Genomic DNA, 12,800 nt, shown 5'->3' on the forward strand with positions numbered 1-12,800 from the left:
TTCATATATTCTGAATTTCTGGATTTCCCTTCTTGCAGATCAGGGAGAAGAGACTGCCGCAGAAGTTTACCACAGCTATATGGGCTTCTTAGGTAGACAACAGATACAGCCTGCAGACCCTTGCATTCAAGACCTGTTTCAAGTAGGGATCTAAAATCAGCCCTGTTAAAAAAAAAATCTCCTATAAATCAACTAAAGCATATGGGATTATAAGAAATGCTGTCTTCAATAACCAGTTTTCCTTGAATTATACTCAAGTTTTTGTTCTGAATCCTGCCTAAGAGAGTACAACCCTTCTGTTCCACTGGCCTCCCTAGCTGCTACTACTGAGAAACCAAATTACATTTTGTTCTCCTGCACACACAGAGACAAATAATCTGATATTGAAGACCCCAGAACAATCCACTTAACTTTCCATTCTGAGTGGCCACTTCACAGTCAGCAACCCTCTGGCTAGAGGTAATCAGGGATTAAACATCATACTAACCACCCACATCCCCAAATTATACCCTCTAATTACAAAGTGGAAGAAGCTGTATTTACCCTCAGTCACATAGAATGCAGCCCCAGATTTGCCACCTCGTGCCTGCCAGGGCATAGAGTGAGAGAGGGATCGGATGAAGTCCTCTTCACTGCTCCCCAGTATCACTTCACGCATCTTGTGAAACTCGCCAGCATAGTAAATCCGGCAGTAGAACTTGGCATTTGCATCTGAAAACTCTATAAAAGAAAGGTCTTTCTCAGTAACAGCATGCAATATTCACTGACTACTTGAGATGATACTTAAAGAGATTTTACTGATGTCTAGAAGAATATTACTGTGCTAAACATCCCTCTCACACAACTATTGTACTTTGGAAGTTTAAACCCATAGGATTTAAATGGAAAACTTACAGGAAAGTCAACCCCCTTTATGTTAGCTCACAGTATATGCCATAGGAAAGTGTCCAGACAAAAGATCAGTTAAAAACCCAAAAGTTTTATGGGGTATTTTCACAGAGAGACTGATTACAGTAAGTAAAAACTGTGTTGCACTGTTCTTGATTCTTCCTTCCTGATCAATACAGAGAAAAAATAATTATTATCTTTAAGATTTCCATTACATTTGCGTGAAGAAAGGAGTTTGTCAGCTAAGACTTCAATTTATTATTTACAACTACTCACGGAGTTCCACATGGGGATTCACCAGCTGTTTCTTCTGTCCATCTCCTCCATCTGCATCATCTGAAGGCATAAAGGGACCATTCAGTCAGGGTTGTTCATTATTATTACTGAGAAAGCCATGTAAGATACTGCTTGTAAACTCACATTACAAGAAAAATGTTTTCTTTTTTCAAGATTACAGAGGGAACCATACATAGGGAATTAGAGATACAGCTGTAATTGTATGATAGAAGGGCACTGCTGTTCACAGGACACGTAAGTACAAGCTTTCTCTTCGTTCATTTTCTATGAGCTGAAACAATGAAAGTTAAACAGGAAGGGAGGAAGAGTCTGTTCTGCTTAATTAGAGTCAACTGAACTAAAAGGCATTCAAGCCTTAGGGAGTACTCAATGTCCCTATAGTCACTGGGTGTTTAAAGACCCCTATTTCCCTTCTCATAAAGCAGCGCAATGTCTTTAGAAGAAACCTGTACTTGATGCTCAAATCATTCATTTTCAATGCACATTGAGTAACCTTGACTTTTGAAAAAGTATGAGCAGGAGTGCATTCCAGGCCTTACAAGTATGAATGAGGTTTGGGAGAAGTAACAATCCAAGACAGAAGGTGGACTCAGTCTTGTACCTTGAGACTCTGCTCCTTGGTTTTCTGCTCCCTCTTTGCCCATCTGTCCAACCTGGTAGTAGGCGCTGTCAGCACCACGTAAGGTCTCTTTTTTCTGGGAAGACAGGTCCGGGCTTTTCCCTCCAGTGCCACGGAAGAAAGACAAAACGCCAGACGGTTTCTTTGCTACAGTGAAAAGGAATAAAGAAGTGGGCCTTGGCATTTGCACAGGCAGTTTAATAAAAGTGTGACTCACAAGCGTTCTCCATTCATTGTTCTAACTGGAGGAATGATGTCATTCAACTAACTCATTTACTATTCTTCAGGCAACCAAGGTCCACCAGGTTAGCTGACTTCGTATTCCGAACAGCATTCTCAAATGCTGAGTCATTTGAAAACACAGCCCAAGTGTGAGCATCTTTAACACAGTAAGAACCTCACTTCTCCATTTCAAAAATATTTTAATCGCCATCTTTTTCAAGAAGGCAGTACCAAAAGAGGTCAGAACATATTATGGGCATCATACCCCACTGAACAGGCTAGACTCAAGAACAACACAGTATGTTACGATGTAGTGTGCCTTAAGTCAGGGAATGATAGTCCAATCTCATAATAATCAGAGAAAATCACTGCAGGTAGAGACTTCAAAAAAAAAAAAACCCAACCAATTTCCTTCCCCCACTGCCATGTTCTACATCAAGTAAACTCTAAGACTAGCTGCAATTTCAACTCAGAATGCATTTTCTTTGTTCTAACTTAATTTTCACAAGAGCTAGAACCCAGGTTAAGTGGTCTTAAATCCGAGCTGAGATTAGCATCACGGATATGATTTTGGCAAAATAGTCTTACGCTGTTCTGGTTCTGCACTGCGAGCTGAAGGACCCATGTTAGCCTCAGGCAGGCGGACAGGACTACTGCTCTTTGGTTTGCTGTCTGACATGCTGAAAGGAGAAGGAAAAAAAGAAGTCATGAGCCCAACAAATACTTGCACCTGAGACACTATTGCTTTACTCTTGTACATTTATTTTTCCTACATGCCTAACACAAAGTACTACTGAGGGAAGAGCATACAGTTTAAAGCTGTAATGGTGTGGGACTCTCCAAAGTTGTCCTCCTCCATCTCCCTGACAGAAAGCTCCCAGTGCTCCATAGCAACAGTTCCATCCACCATCACAGGAAAGGTAAGCAGGCCCAGCAATCCCTACCATGCACAGTCTAGGGATCAGGTGATGGAGCCAACACAGTCCCCAACCATGAAATGGCAACTCAGATACTGCAAGTATGGGTTGGTTACATGGAGCGTATCAGATTCCACCAGAAAGTAGAGATCCTAACAGAGACCTATTATGAGAGTCCTTCCCCATCCCAGTTTTGGCTTATTCCCTACAATCACTGTGCCTTTGCTCTATGTCCTGTATGTAGTTCCTGCATGTAACCTGTTTGGCTGTAGTCCTTCTTCAGAACTGTTCTTCAGAGATGCTTTGGACAACTCATCCAGGGCATTTCTGTATTCCTTGCAACTGACAGGGAAAGGGAAAAAAAAATTAAAAAGAAAAAAAAAGAAAAGAAAGTCAGCTGTTCTCTGGGAAACTCCGTAACACCAACCCAGAGATTCAGTTCAGCGACAACCACAGGAAACAAAAATCCACAGTAAAAAAACCTCTTCTTTCTTTTCTTACAATTATAACTTAGTTCCCTTAGAACAGAAGTCGCTCTAGATCATACTGCATGAAAAATCCCCACTTGTTTCTCCTTCTCCCACAATTTAAGAACATGCTTCTTTAAAAGCCTGCTGCCTTGAGACATGCAAACCCCAAGATTTACTGAAGCAGCTGGTTTGGAAAGCTGACTAGTATCAAGAGCTGCTAGGACCAAAGGGGAGCAAGGGAGAGACTGCAGTATGACTACCTAACTGTTGTTCCCTAGCTCAGTTACACTTTCTCCAGGCTGGAGACCTGAGCAAAATGTAGTTGCATTTCTTTCTCTGACAACGTCACATTATAGGGAACACTACACAACTAATTCATTTTTGTGTACTTGAGCTGGTCAAGAAAAGTCCAAAATCCAGCTGCAAGTTGGAAAACCTACTTTCCATATCTCAGTAGTAAAAGCAGAGAACTGCAGCTCTGGCAGAAACTCTCCACACAGCCAAGTGAAGAAATTCTGTCACGCTTGTTCCCTATCATTAGGATTTGAATAATCCTTGCACAGAAAAGTTGTAAAAGTACAACGTGTCAGGTGAACAGCAAAATCACACCAGTACCTGAGAGCAAAAGCTATGATGGAGCTTGGTTCTTTCTCACAGACTGCAATAGGTACACGTTCATGCTCATACATTAGGTAATGCTTATCCGGGTCACTAAATGAAAAGAACACAGGGAAGCCTGTTAGTAGATCATAAAAATTTGTAGAAAGAAAAGGTTAAATTTTGGTCAAAACCCAGATCTCATCACTGCACTCCCAGGCGCAAGCTGCAAGTCTCAGCATGGAATCAAAGCTCCCCAGATCAGCTTCTCACAATAGATACATTCGTAGCTATGTAGTTACATCTAAATGGTAATGTGTTAGGGCAATCAGCACTTCAAGCAAGCTGCTTATATCAGAAGACCAGCTCCAAGCTAGAGTAAGAGTCTATTTCTGTTTAGCAGCCACTGTTTCTAATGGCACCAAAACCTGCCTGAGTTTTTTTTTGACTGTTCTGCAGCACAGCTTGCAGAGTAAAGTTAGGGGACAAATCTGGACTCTTTCCTGAACAAGCAGTTTAGCACAGAAAATTCCCAAAAGCCTCCTGGGTTTCTGTAAGATTTTATTTTTTTTTACTTATCTATAGGGTTCAGTCATTTAACTTTTCATTTACCTCATTAGCCCATGGCCTCCACTAGTACCCTGGTGGTAGGATTTAAGTTAAACTCAGGCTGCCAAACTTAGGCTCATGTCAAACGAGAAACACTACAAAGCACGCAGACCAAATAGCTGAAAGACTCTCCAGCCTGCCCATTTTCACATGAGAGGAGGACTTGAGGACACATGCAGTAGCCATTGAACCTGACCTACACCCAGACAATGCCAATTTGAGTCCAACCCTTGGAAGAGGTCTGGAAGCAAGAACAAGAAGCAGGCACGTAGCTTTAGTAAGTCTTTGCTAAGGAAGGACATTTCTGCTCCCTCCCTGCAGCAATGAAGTTAGAAGACACCTTTCTCCCACTTCCCCTCACCCCTTCCCTTCTGAGAAGAGTTCCGAGGAGGCGAAACTGATAATGTAAATGTACTAGGGTATTAATAAGAAAAGCAGGTAACCTACAAACACCTAGAAGGGACACAGAGAACTTCCTGCCTTGAGGAAGTTCTACAGCTCATTCAGAGGCAAACCCAAGTGATGACTTAAATTATATATACCAAGTAAAGGAAGCATGCACGGCTCAGTTTGCAATTTGACCAGGCTGCTAATTTTGTACATCACATACATTATGCAGTACTTACAAGGGAAATGGAATGGGATTATAGTTGTTTCCAGGCAAAAAGTTAGCCAAAATAGCTTTCATAGTAGACTTCTCCTTCACTTGGCTGTCTGTAGATCCCAGTGAGTGTCCATCAAACACATCTGGAACAGAGGTAAGTTAAGCCTACATTACAATATCAAACTTCAAGCTGTAAATTCAGAAGGATGGTTGCAGATGAGAGAATTACCAGATTTGCTGTTTCCTAAATGGATCTTGTACACTCACCACAGAGAAGCAAGAGAAAGAATACAAGGCCACAATTGAACTATACCTTCTGAGCTGCTTGTTGTATCCTGTTCAGACAGTGTGTTGGCACCAGTCGTATGCTCTGATACAACCTCTGGAGATGTGGGCAGCTGAAGATGCGTGGAGCTTGTGGAGCTCTGACTTGATAAAGTAGTCAAGAAACGATCCTCTGAGAGTAGAAGGACAGAAGAAAGCATTTTACATGGCTGCCGGAAATGATATTGTTTACTGCCAGGCCAAGTTGTCACCAGTGTCTACTTTCAGGAAGTTTTTACTTAGAAAGCAGGTGAGGCCACCCAGAGTGAAGGAATGGACAAGCTGATCAATGTAGCACATAAGCTCCAGAAGACGCGTGCACTTGAATTCATTCTCTAAGCAATCCTGCTTCGGCAGGGGAGTTGGACTAGATGATCTATATGGTCCCTTCCAACTCTAAAAAAAATTCAGTGAAATTCAGTGAAATTTATACCCACAACCTTCAGTTCCTGCAAACTATCAGTATGCCTCACGGGTAAGAGGTCTCAGCGCCCACAGCCACTTCACAGAAGAGGCGAGAGGCATTTCCCAAATTCCATGTAGCTATTGAGTTAGTTAGAAAGCCTCTGAAAGTTTTTCAACTTGACTTCAAATGAAAAGCCTTGCTGGCTAATTTAATATTACTAGTAACTCAGCTAGAAGCATATTAGAAGCAGACTTTGCTTTTTGTAATAGTAAGCTCAAAATTGTCTGATTCCCATCTGACACAATGGGGATTCACTGCTTCCATAAATTATCAAATTTGACAAAGGCTCCCAGGTTAAGTCAGGGAAAGAGTTACAGCAAGCTTCTTTTGGCAACTTAAGAAAAATAAATAAGCAAACAACAGACCTTTCTCTCCATTTTGCAGTGCTGGAGAAGCATTGCGTGGGGAAGCATCCATGCTACTGATCTAGGAAGAATAACAAAATACCAATGTTGATACCAAGCTCTTTATAGCTGTATCCCTTCCTGTCCCTGCAGAACACTTGCAAAAGCAGATGTAACACAACAGAGCACTCCCACCCGCTGCGCTGTCACTGTATCTGCCACCACATGAAAAAGAAAAGGCATCACCAACCCAGCTTCACAAGATGCTTATGACTGCTATCATCTCTGTATGCCACTTTAAAGATTGCACTTTTCATCTACATAAACCTACTTGCTGCTAGATCAAGGTTAAGTGTCTTTTAACAGATTAGGACAGAAGGAACACATATGCATGCAACAGACCAAATCCAGAGTCTCACATGGTTTCTTAGTGCATCTTGCAGATGTCAGAACAATTGGGAGTTCAGCCTCTCTGTACGATGCTTATATTGTACTGCCTCACAGTTTGGACATTTTCTCAGAGTACCAGCTCCCCAATGGGCAGTTGTTCAGCATGCTGGCAACTGTACCCTTAGACAGAGCTCTTGAGGCAACAGTCCAAAAATCACTTATACATCCCCTCAGCCAGTTCCCACAGGACACATCACAGAACAGAGATGAACCTGCAAACTCATTATCTGTCCTTCCTGTGTTCTTTGTTCTACCTCTCCTAATAATTTTCCCTTTCCTTTTTCACAAGGGATAGACCCTATTGCTGCCCATCATGTTTAATGAGACGACCTCCTTCCTGACAATGAGCGCAGCTCTCCACATTCAAATTTATACTAACATGCAATTCAAGCTTTTACAGCTGAGAACTATACATTGCAGTGAAACAAGTTTACTAAGTGAACTGAAGCCAGTCTTAAGACTATTATGTTGCCCCAGGAAAAAAAAAAAATAATAAAAATTAGCTCCTAGTGTGCTACTTGTACCTTGCTTTCTTCACCTTGCCTCAGTCTCCCAGGGCTGGGTGGTACTGACGGACGTTTTCTCCCTTTCTCTTGTTGGAAGAGATCCTGCAATCTTAATAAATAAATACATAAATGAAAATTTAATCAAAAGCTAGGTTACAGTTATGAGCTGTGAAAGATACAAGTTACGAAGTTTTTCCACACTAGAATACAGCTAAGCATGCCTTCACAAGTCTTTACTGCAATCTCGAATGGTTGCCAACATGTGCCAAAACCAGGTTTCAAATGGCCAAAACCAGAACACCACCTTTCCCCCTGATATAATTTCACCCAATTAATTGCTTTCCCATGCTCCCCTTTTCCCCCTCTTTCACCTTTATTCAAATGACACACTCTCCTCTCAGATGCAAGCTGTGCTGGGCTCTACAGCACAATACTTTTATTATCTGGCCCCAAATTATTTCCTGTTCCAATCAGCCAGCTCTGTGGTCTTAACCAGCAGAGGACATTCAGCATAAGCTGTCATAACACACTATACAGCAACTGTGCTACAGGGAGAGAAAGTGCAAAAGAACCTCTTCCCTTCTATAACCCACACAGTATCAGTGTTGCTCATGATTCCAACATGTGTCCTCTAACCTATTATTCCAGGCTTGTAGCATCTCACAAAGTCCTTGTTTTTTGGCTATCAGAGATTCAAAAACAGATTGCAGCTGTTGAGGTGTGTCTAATGATGACGAAAGCAGCCTCGCTTGGATTTTCTCAGTCCAGTTTCGAAACTCCCCCTCTTCCATCTGCCAAAAGAAAAACTGTCAGTGTTCTGTGACCAGAGATGAATCTAGATCCGAGTGGCTTCTCCACACACTTTGCAGCCTATGGTCTGCCGATGCAGAAATTGTCCATTACCTCCTTTTGGGCAAAGAGGTCTTCCATCTTCTCTTCTCTCGTTTTGCTGAAAGTATCCGTTTTCAGAGAAGCAAGGCGATCATCAACAGCAAGATACACTTGTGCCACCCTGTCAACAGGGGTGCAAAAAGTTAAGCTGTGACTTCTTGGAACAACTTCAACATTCTTTAATAAAAGTCTGAATGCATGTAAGAATACAAAAGACAATACGTGACAGTCTTTTGCACAGTAGGCTGTCCCACTGAATTTACAGGGAAAGATGGAAAAAATTCATCAGTATAGCAGACACCTAGAAGTCACACACACTGACATTCTTCTTCACAACTTACGTTTAGCAGTGGAAGTTGTCAGAGCGCAATAGAAAGGTCACAAACACATTACTAGCAGAGGGAAACTGTTGTGTCATTTGGGACTGCAAGCTACATCTCCACCAGAAGGGCTCAGAGACAGAGTGAGTAACTATTTCAGCTCCAAACAAAGCTCCACAGGTTCTGAAGTCAGGTGGTCACAGAGACATCAGCCATACAGGAAGGCTGCCACCAGGCAGAACAGCAGTCAGGCTGGACTTAATACAGTTTCCATCATGCCTGTGGTCCCACTTTTTTGTTCCTACATTTAGAAGGTGCCTAGGCTTATGGTAGTTTACCTGGTACAAGAAGGTATCAGACTGTCTACTGTTATCATATTCAATAGACAATGGCAATGTCTTTTACACAGGAGGGAGTTTAGTTGCTACATGACCAATATAATGAAAACATTTGAACAATGCCTTTGCAGTTTTTCTGGGCTGAAGGCAGGATTTAAACTTGGTTAGATCTTCCAAAAAGGAATGTTAGGGTAAGGGTACAAAGTGTAACCTGCGGTTTTCAGATTAAGCCTTCTAGCATCACCTCCTCTGTTATATTTTTAGTATTAGAGGAAGGAATTAGAAATACCTTCTTAAGCACAGCCAAAGTATCTTGCAAGAAAAGGTGACATTTCAGACACCAGCTGATGGCCAACCTTTCAGTAGCTGCTTGGCAACATCATTCAGAAACACACTCTATCACTCAAGTATCAATGCAACCATTAGGGTCTGAGAAAAGAACAATCTTAGTTTCTACTGGCTATGTTTAAGCTGAATTGCCACCAGATGAAAAGGTGAGAGATAGTACAGACAGAGCAGGTAAAGGCAATAAAGAAGATTCCAGTACCACTCTCGCTTAGAAATACAGGTGCGACCATGACTTTTCTATTAAATAATGAATATTCAGCAAGTCTTAGCTATACTAGCAAAAATGGTTTTATGTTCTGCTAATAAAAGTCCAAAATACAAATAAGGTGAGGAAGGCATTAAAAACAAAGCTTACTTTTGAGAGAAATCCTTGAGGTCTTGCAAAATAGAAACCTTTGATGGAGCCTGTCGTTTGATGTAGATCTTGGGGAGTGGAACACACACTTCAAGCAGCCGAATTGCAGAATAGCTGAGAAGGCAATACAACATCTATTAACAAGACTCTCCCCACGTAGCACTAATCCTACGCCATGTTGCAGTTTGTGGCCCTTATATGAAAAGGGGCACTGTCAATGTGTCCAGGGCTTTAGTTTTAGTAACAATAACACCCTGTTCATTTGCCTCCTAGGCAAAAAGTAAAACCACAGATCATGTTGCAAAAACAAAATTCTGAAAGTTTTCAAGATTAGGTAGGGAAGAGTGTTTCCCTTCTGTATCATAAACTAGAGCCATCTATTCTTAGAAACACTACCCACCCCATCCAGGATAGTGACAACACCCACAATGGCCTCTGCAAGCCAGCACACAATCCTACACTTGTTGTTATAGTGCAGTTATGCTGTACTCAAAGTGAATGACAGACCTGATTAATCCTTACTAGAGCAATATGCTTCACGTAGTACTAGAGAGAAAAGGAAGTTTTTAGCAGTGGACCTCACCTGAAAGATGCCACCATCTGATTATAGGAAAAATACTGGTGATAGTCATGGTGAATGGAATGACCACAAGGCTCTGCATTGGCCCTTCGAGTATACTGGTGCCCATAGAATCTCAGCTCAAGGTATTTTGCAAAAGACATAGACCAAGAATCATTGGAAAGGGGAACAACCGGTGTCACCTGAAAAATTGGAAGCCAAGTGTCTTAATTTCATCCTTCAACCAAGATTAAGGACAGCCTAACCTAGACAGCAACCTAGTATTTCTACTACCAAAAGCACCCATGACCCTAGAACACAGTAGGCAACAAAAAAAATGGCCTTAGCTTTGTATAAATGCTAACACATAGTTACAGTAAGTCAGAAAAACAACACTTGCTAGTTGATGAAGATGAGAGGTGCTAAGTTGGGGGAGTGCAAACATACCCTTGACAGAAGCTTATATCTGGGATGCTACTTCTCTGCATACAGACAATTTCCAGCAATCCAGTCAGCAGCAATGCTTTCATCGTATACTTTTTCCCTGGTGATTCTTCAGCAACAAATATATTGGCATTACTCTGCACTGTATTTCAGCTTCAACAGTGTTTGCAAGCTTAGAGTGCTTTACACATACTTAATAGCCACAAACATATTAGTGTTTACACGAGCACACAGAAATAAAAGGTTATAGAACAGGTGTACACACACAGCAGCATAGGGCTTGCCTTCAGCAATTACATTAACTTCCTCCAGGTATCTTTAAATCCAACACCCATGTTGAAGCAGCGTAAGTAGGTGAAATGAGTCATCCCCATAGGTAATTAAGGTGTTTCGTGTTTCAGGCACTGCATGAATCTTTTTTAATTAAGTTTTACTCTCATCACTTTGAAGGCTCTTAAGTTTTACAATGTTTAGTAGAGATGAGTATCCAGTTGGTAATGTTTTCTTAGCTAAATTACAGAACAAGTTTCAGATAATACACAACTTACTACCTTGTGGTTTTTTTAAAGCAATTTGTCATTCCTCTAACGAAGATTTTAGTTACTTTCTAATGACTAAAGGAAGTCTAGACATCCCATTGATGCAACGCAGACTGTCCAGTCCATAGCAGACCAAAGAACACCAAGTGGTTTTAGCCAATTACTAAGCCAGTAGGTCTCAGTGTCTGCCCTTCCCCATACATACATTCTTTTGATGCTCGTACTGATTCACTGCAGGGAAGGGACCATACTCTTCAACTCTAAAAGGGCAACTCCGTTTTGTCCATGTGTCAGAAATTAGCTTTCAGCAATACATCAGCTCCGCTTAAACCTATCCTCTCAGAGCCAGGTTTGACACCTTCCAACAGGATTACCTCACACAAGATATTTCACCCTCAACAGCCCCAATTCTACAAGAGGAATTTGTAGGTAAGTGAGCACATCTGTATCAGTAACAGGTTTTCTGCTAGTTTAGCCATAGCTCCAGGGATGAGTGTTTTCTCAAAAATGCTGTTTTTCCTTACAAGGCCAGTCACAACAGGAATACTAAACTGGAACAGCAATTATTCTTAAATCCACATCCTTACCTGTTTGCACAGTCTACACCAGGAGTAAGTAAGAATGGTGTGCTGGTACCCAGGGACTGGGGAGTCCAGCTCCTTTAACACAATTTGCACACAGCCTTGCCCATGAACAAAGCGACGAATGTGATGCACCATTGGTGTTTCACAGAACATGCTGGGGCATTGGTAGGAAGGCCTTACAGAGAGAAATGGAAACACAAATTATCATAAGCTAGACACTACTGAAAAACTGATTCAACATATTTAATATGCCTTTTAATATCACAGTACTATTTATCTTTACTGTAAAAAGTTTTCTAAACCTTTAGTGAAGGCTGTTTCTGCAAAGTGAATTGTACCCATTTATAAATAGCATGTAGGGAAGTTCCCTTGCCAGCAATGGCTGTATAGGTCCCAAAAGCAGTAACAGGATACTGGTTGCTATCACAATCTTTTTACACTGAATCGCTTCCTACGAACATATTCCACATAGTCCAGAAAATATGGATCAAACACCTGGGAGCACTTGGTACCAAATTAGAAGAACACTTCGGCAATGTACCAGAGCAAAGGCTACTGAGGACAAAGATGTGCTAAAGAGCCTTCAAAATTATAATGTTTCAGCTCCTGAAGGAAAAGTGAGCAAAACAGTGGCATGTAACCTCTTTGAACAGAAAAGCCTGTGACCTTTCTTTGGATGGCTTTCATTTAAGTCAGGGAAGAGACACTAGCATCAGAAAAATAAAGGTTGAATTGTTTAGGTATCAAAGCAAAATAGGGAATTCTTCAAAATCAGAAAGAGTCTAACAAAGCCCAGAACCTCCTTGCTCATACACAAAAAAAAAAAAGAAAGAATTTTAATTACTGAAACTAAGGAGATTGAGAAGCATCCACTTGAGCACACAATAGCTAGTCAGCAGAGATAAGAAGTTAGAAGTGGACTGCTAAGCTTCTCCTCCTCATTGATCAGCACAAGGAGAAATACTTGTTCCTCTGCAGAAGGCAGAACATTAACAGCATTTTGCTACTGCAAGTGGCCAATACAGAGAACAGAGTAATCTTGTCTTTTGAGAAGCCATAGGCTACCCATCCAGCTTCACAGCCTGGTAAGACTCTGTATGCAGTTCTGG

The 12,800-nt window shown here is 41.4% G+C and overlaps 1 protein-coding gene across 1 annotated transcript in view; it reads right to left on the reverse strand.

Moving 5' to 3' along the window:
- The window catches only part of PIKFYVE (phosphoinositide kinase, FYVE-type zinc finger containing), a 60,420-nt gene that overhangs the window by 5,765 nt on the left and 41,855 nt on the right, over positions 1–12,800 (reverse strand). Inside the window, exons 22-37 of the mRNA XM_074146016.1 lie at positions 11,695–11,866; positions 10,149–10,327; positions 9,566–9,679; positions 8,217–8,325; positions 7,950–8,104; positions 7,332–7,422; positions 6,379–6,439; positions 5,537–5,680; positions 5,246–5,366; positions 4,029–4,124; positions 3,202–3,285; positions 2,615–2,706; positions 2,480–2,482; positions 1,787–1,951; positions 1,165–1,224; positions 544–720 (exon numbers count right to left, since the gene is read on the reverse strand). Coding sequence (XP_074002117.1) covers positions 544–720; positions 1,165–1,224; positions 1,787–1,951; positions 2,480–2,482; positions 2,615–2,706; positions 3,202–3,285; positions 4,029–4,124; positions 5,246–5,366; positions 5,537–5,680; positions 6,379–6,439; positions 7,332–7,422; positions 7,950–8,104; positions 8,217–8,325; positions 9,566–9,679; positions 10,149–10,327; positions 11,695–11,866 — 1,823 coding nt within the window. The remainder of the gene's footprint in view (positions 1–543; positions 721–1,164; positions 1,225–1,786; positions 1,952–2,479; positions 2,483–2,614; positions 2,707–3,201; positions 3,286–4,028; positions 4,125–5,245; positions 5,367–5,536; positions 5,681–6,378; positions 6,440–7,331; positions 7,423–7,949; positions 8,105–8,216; positions 8,326–9,565; positions 9,680–10,148; positions 10,328–11,694; positions 11,867–12,800) is intronic.

This window comes from Numenius arquata, chromosome 3, assembly GCF_964106895.1.
Source record: "Numenius arquata chromosome 3, bNumArq3.hap1.1, whole genome shotgun sequence".
Taxonomy (NCBI): Eukaryota; Metazoa; Chordata; class Aves; order Charadriiformes; family Scolopacidae; genus Numenius; species Numenius arquata.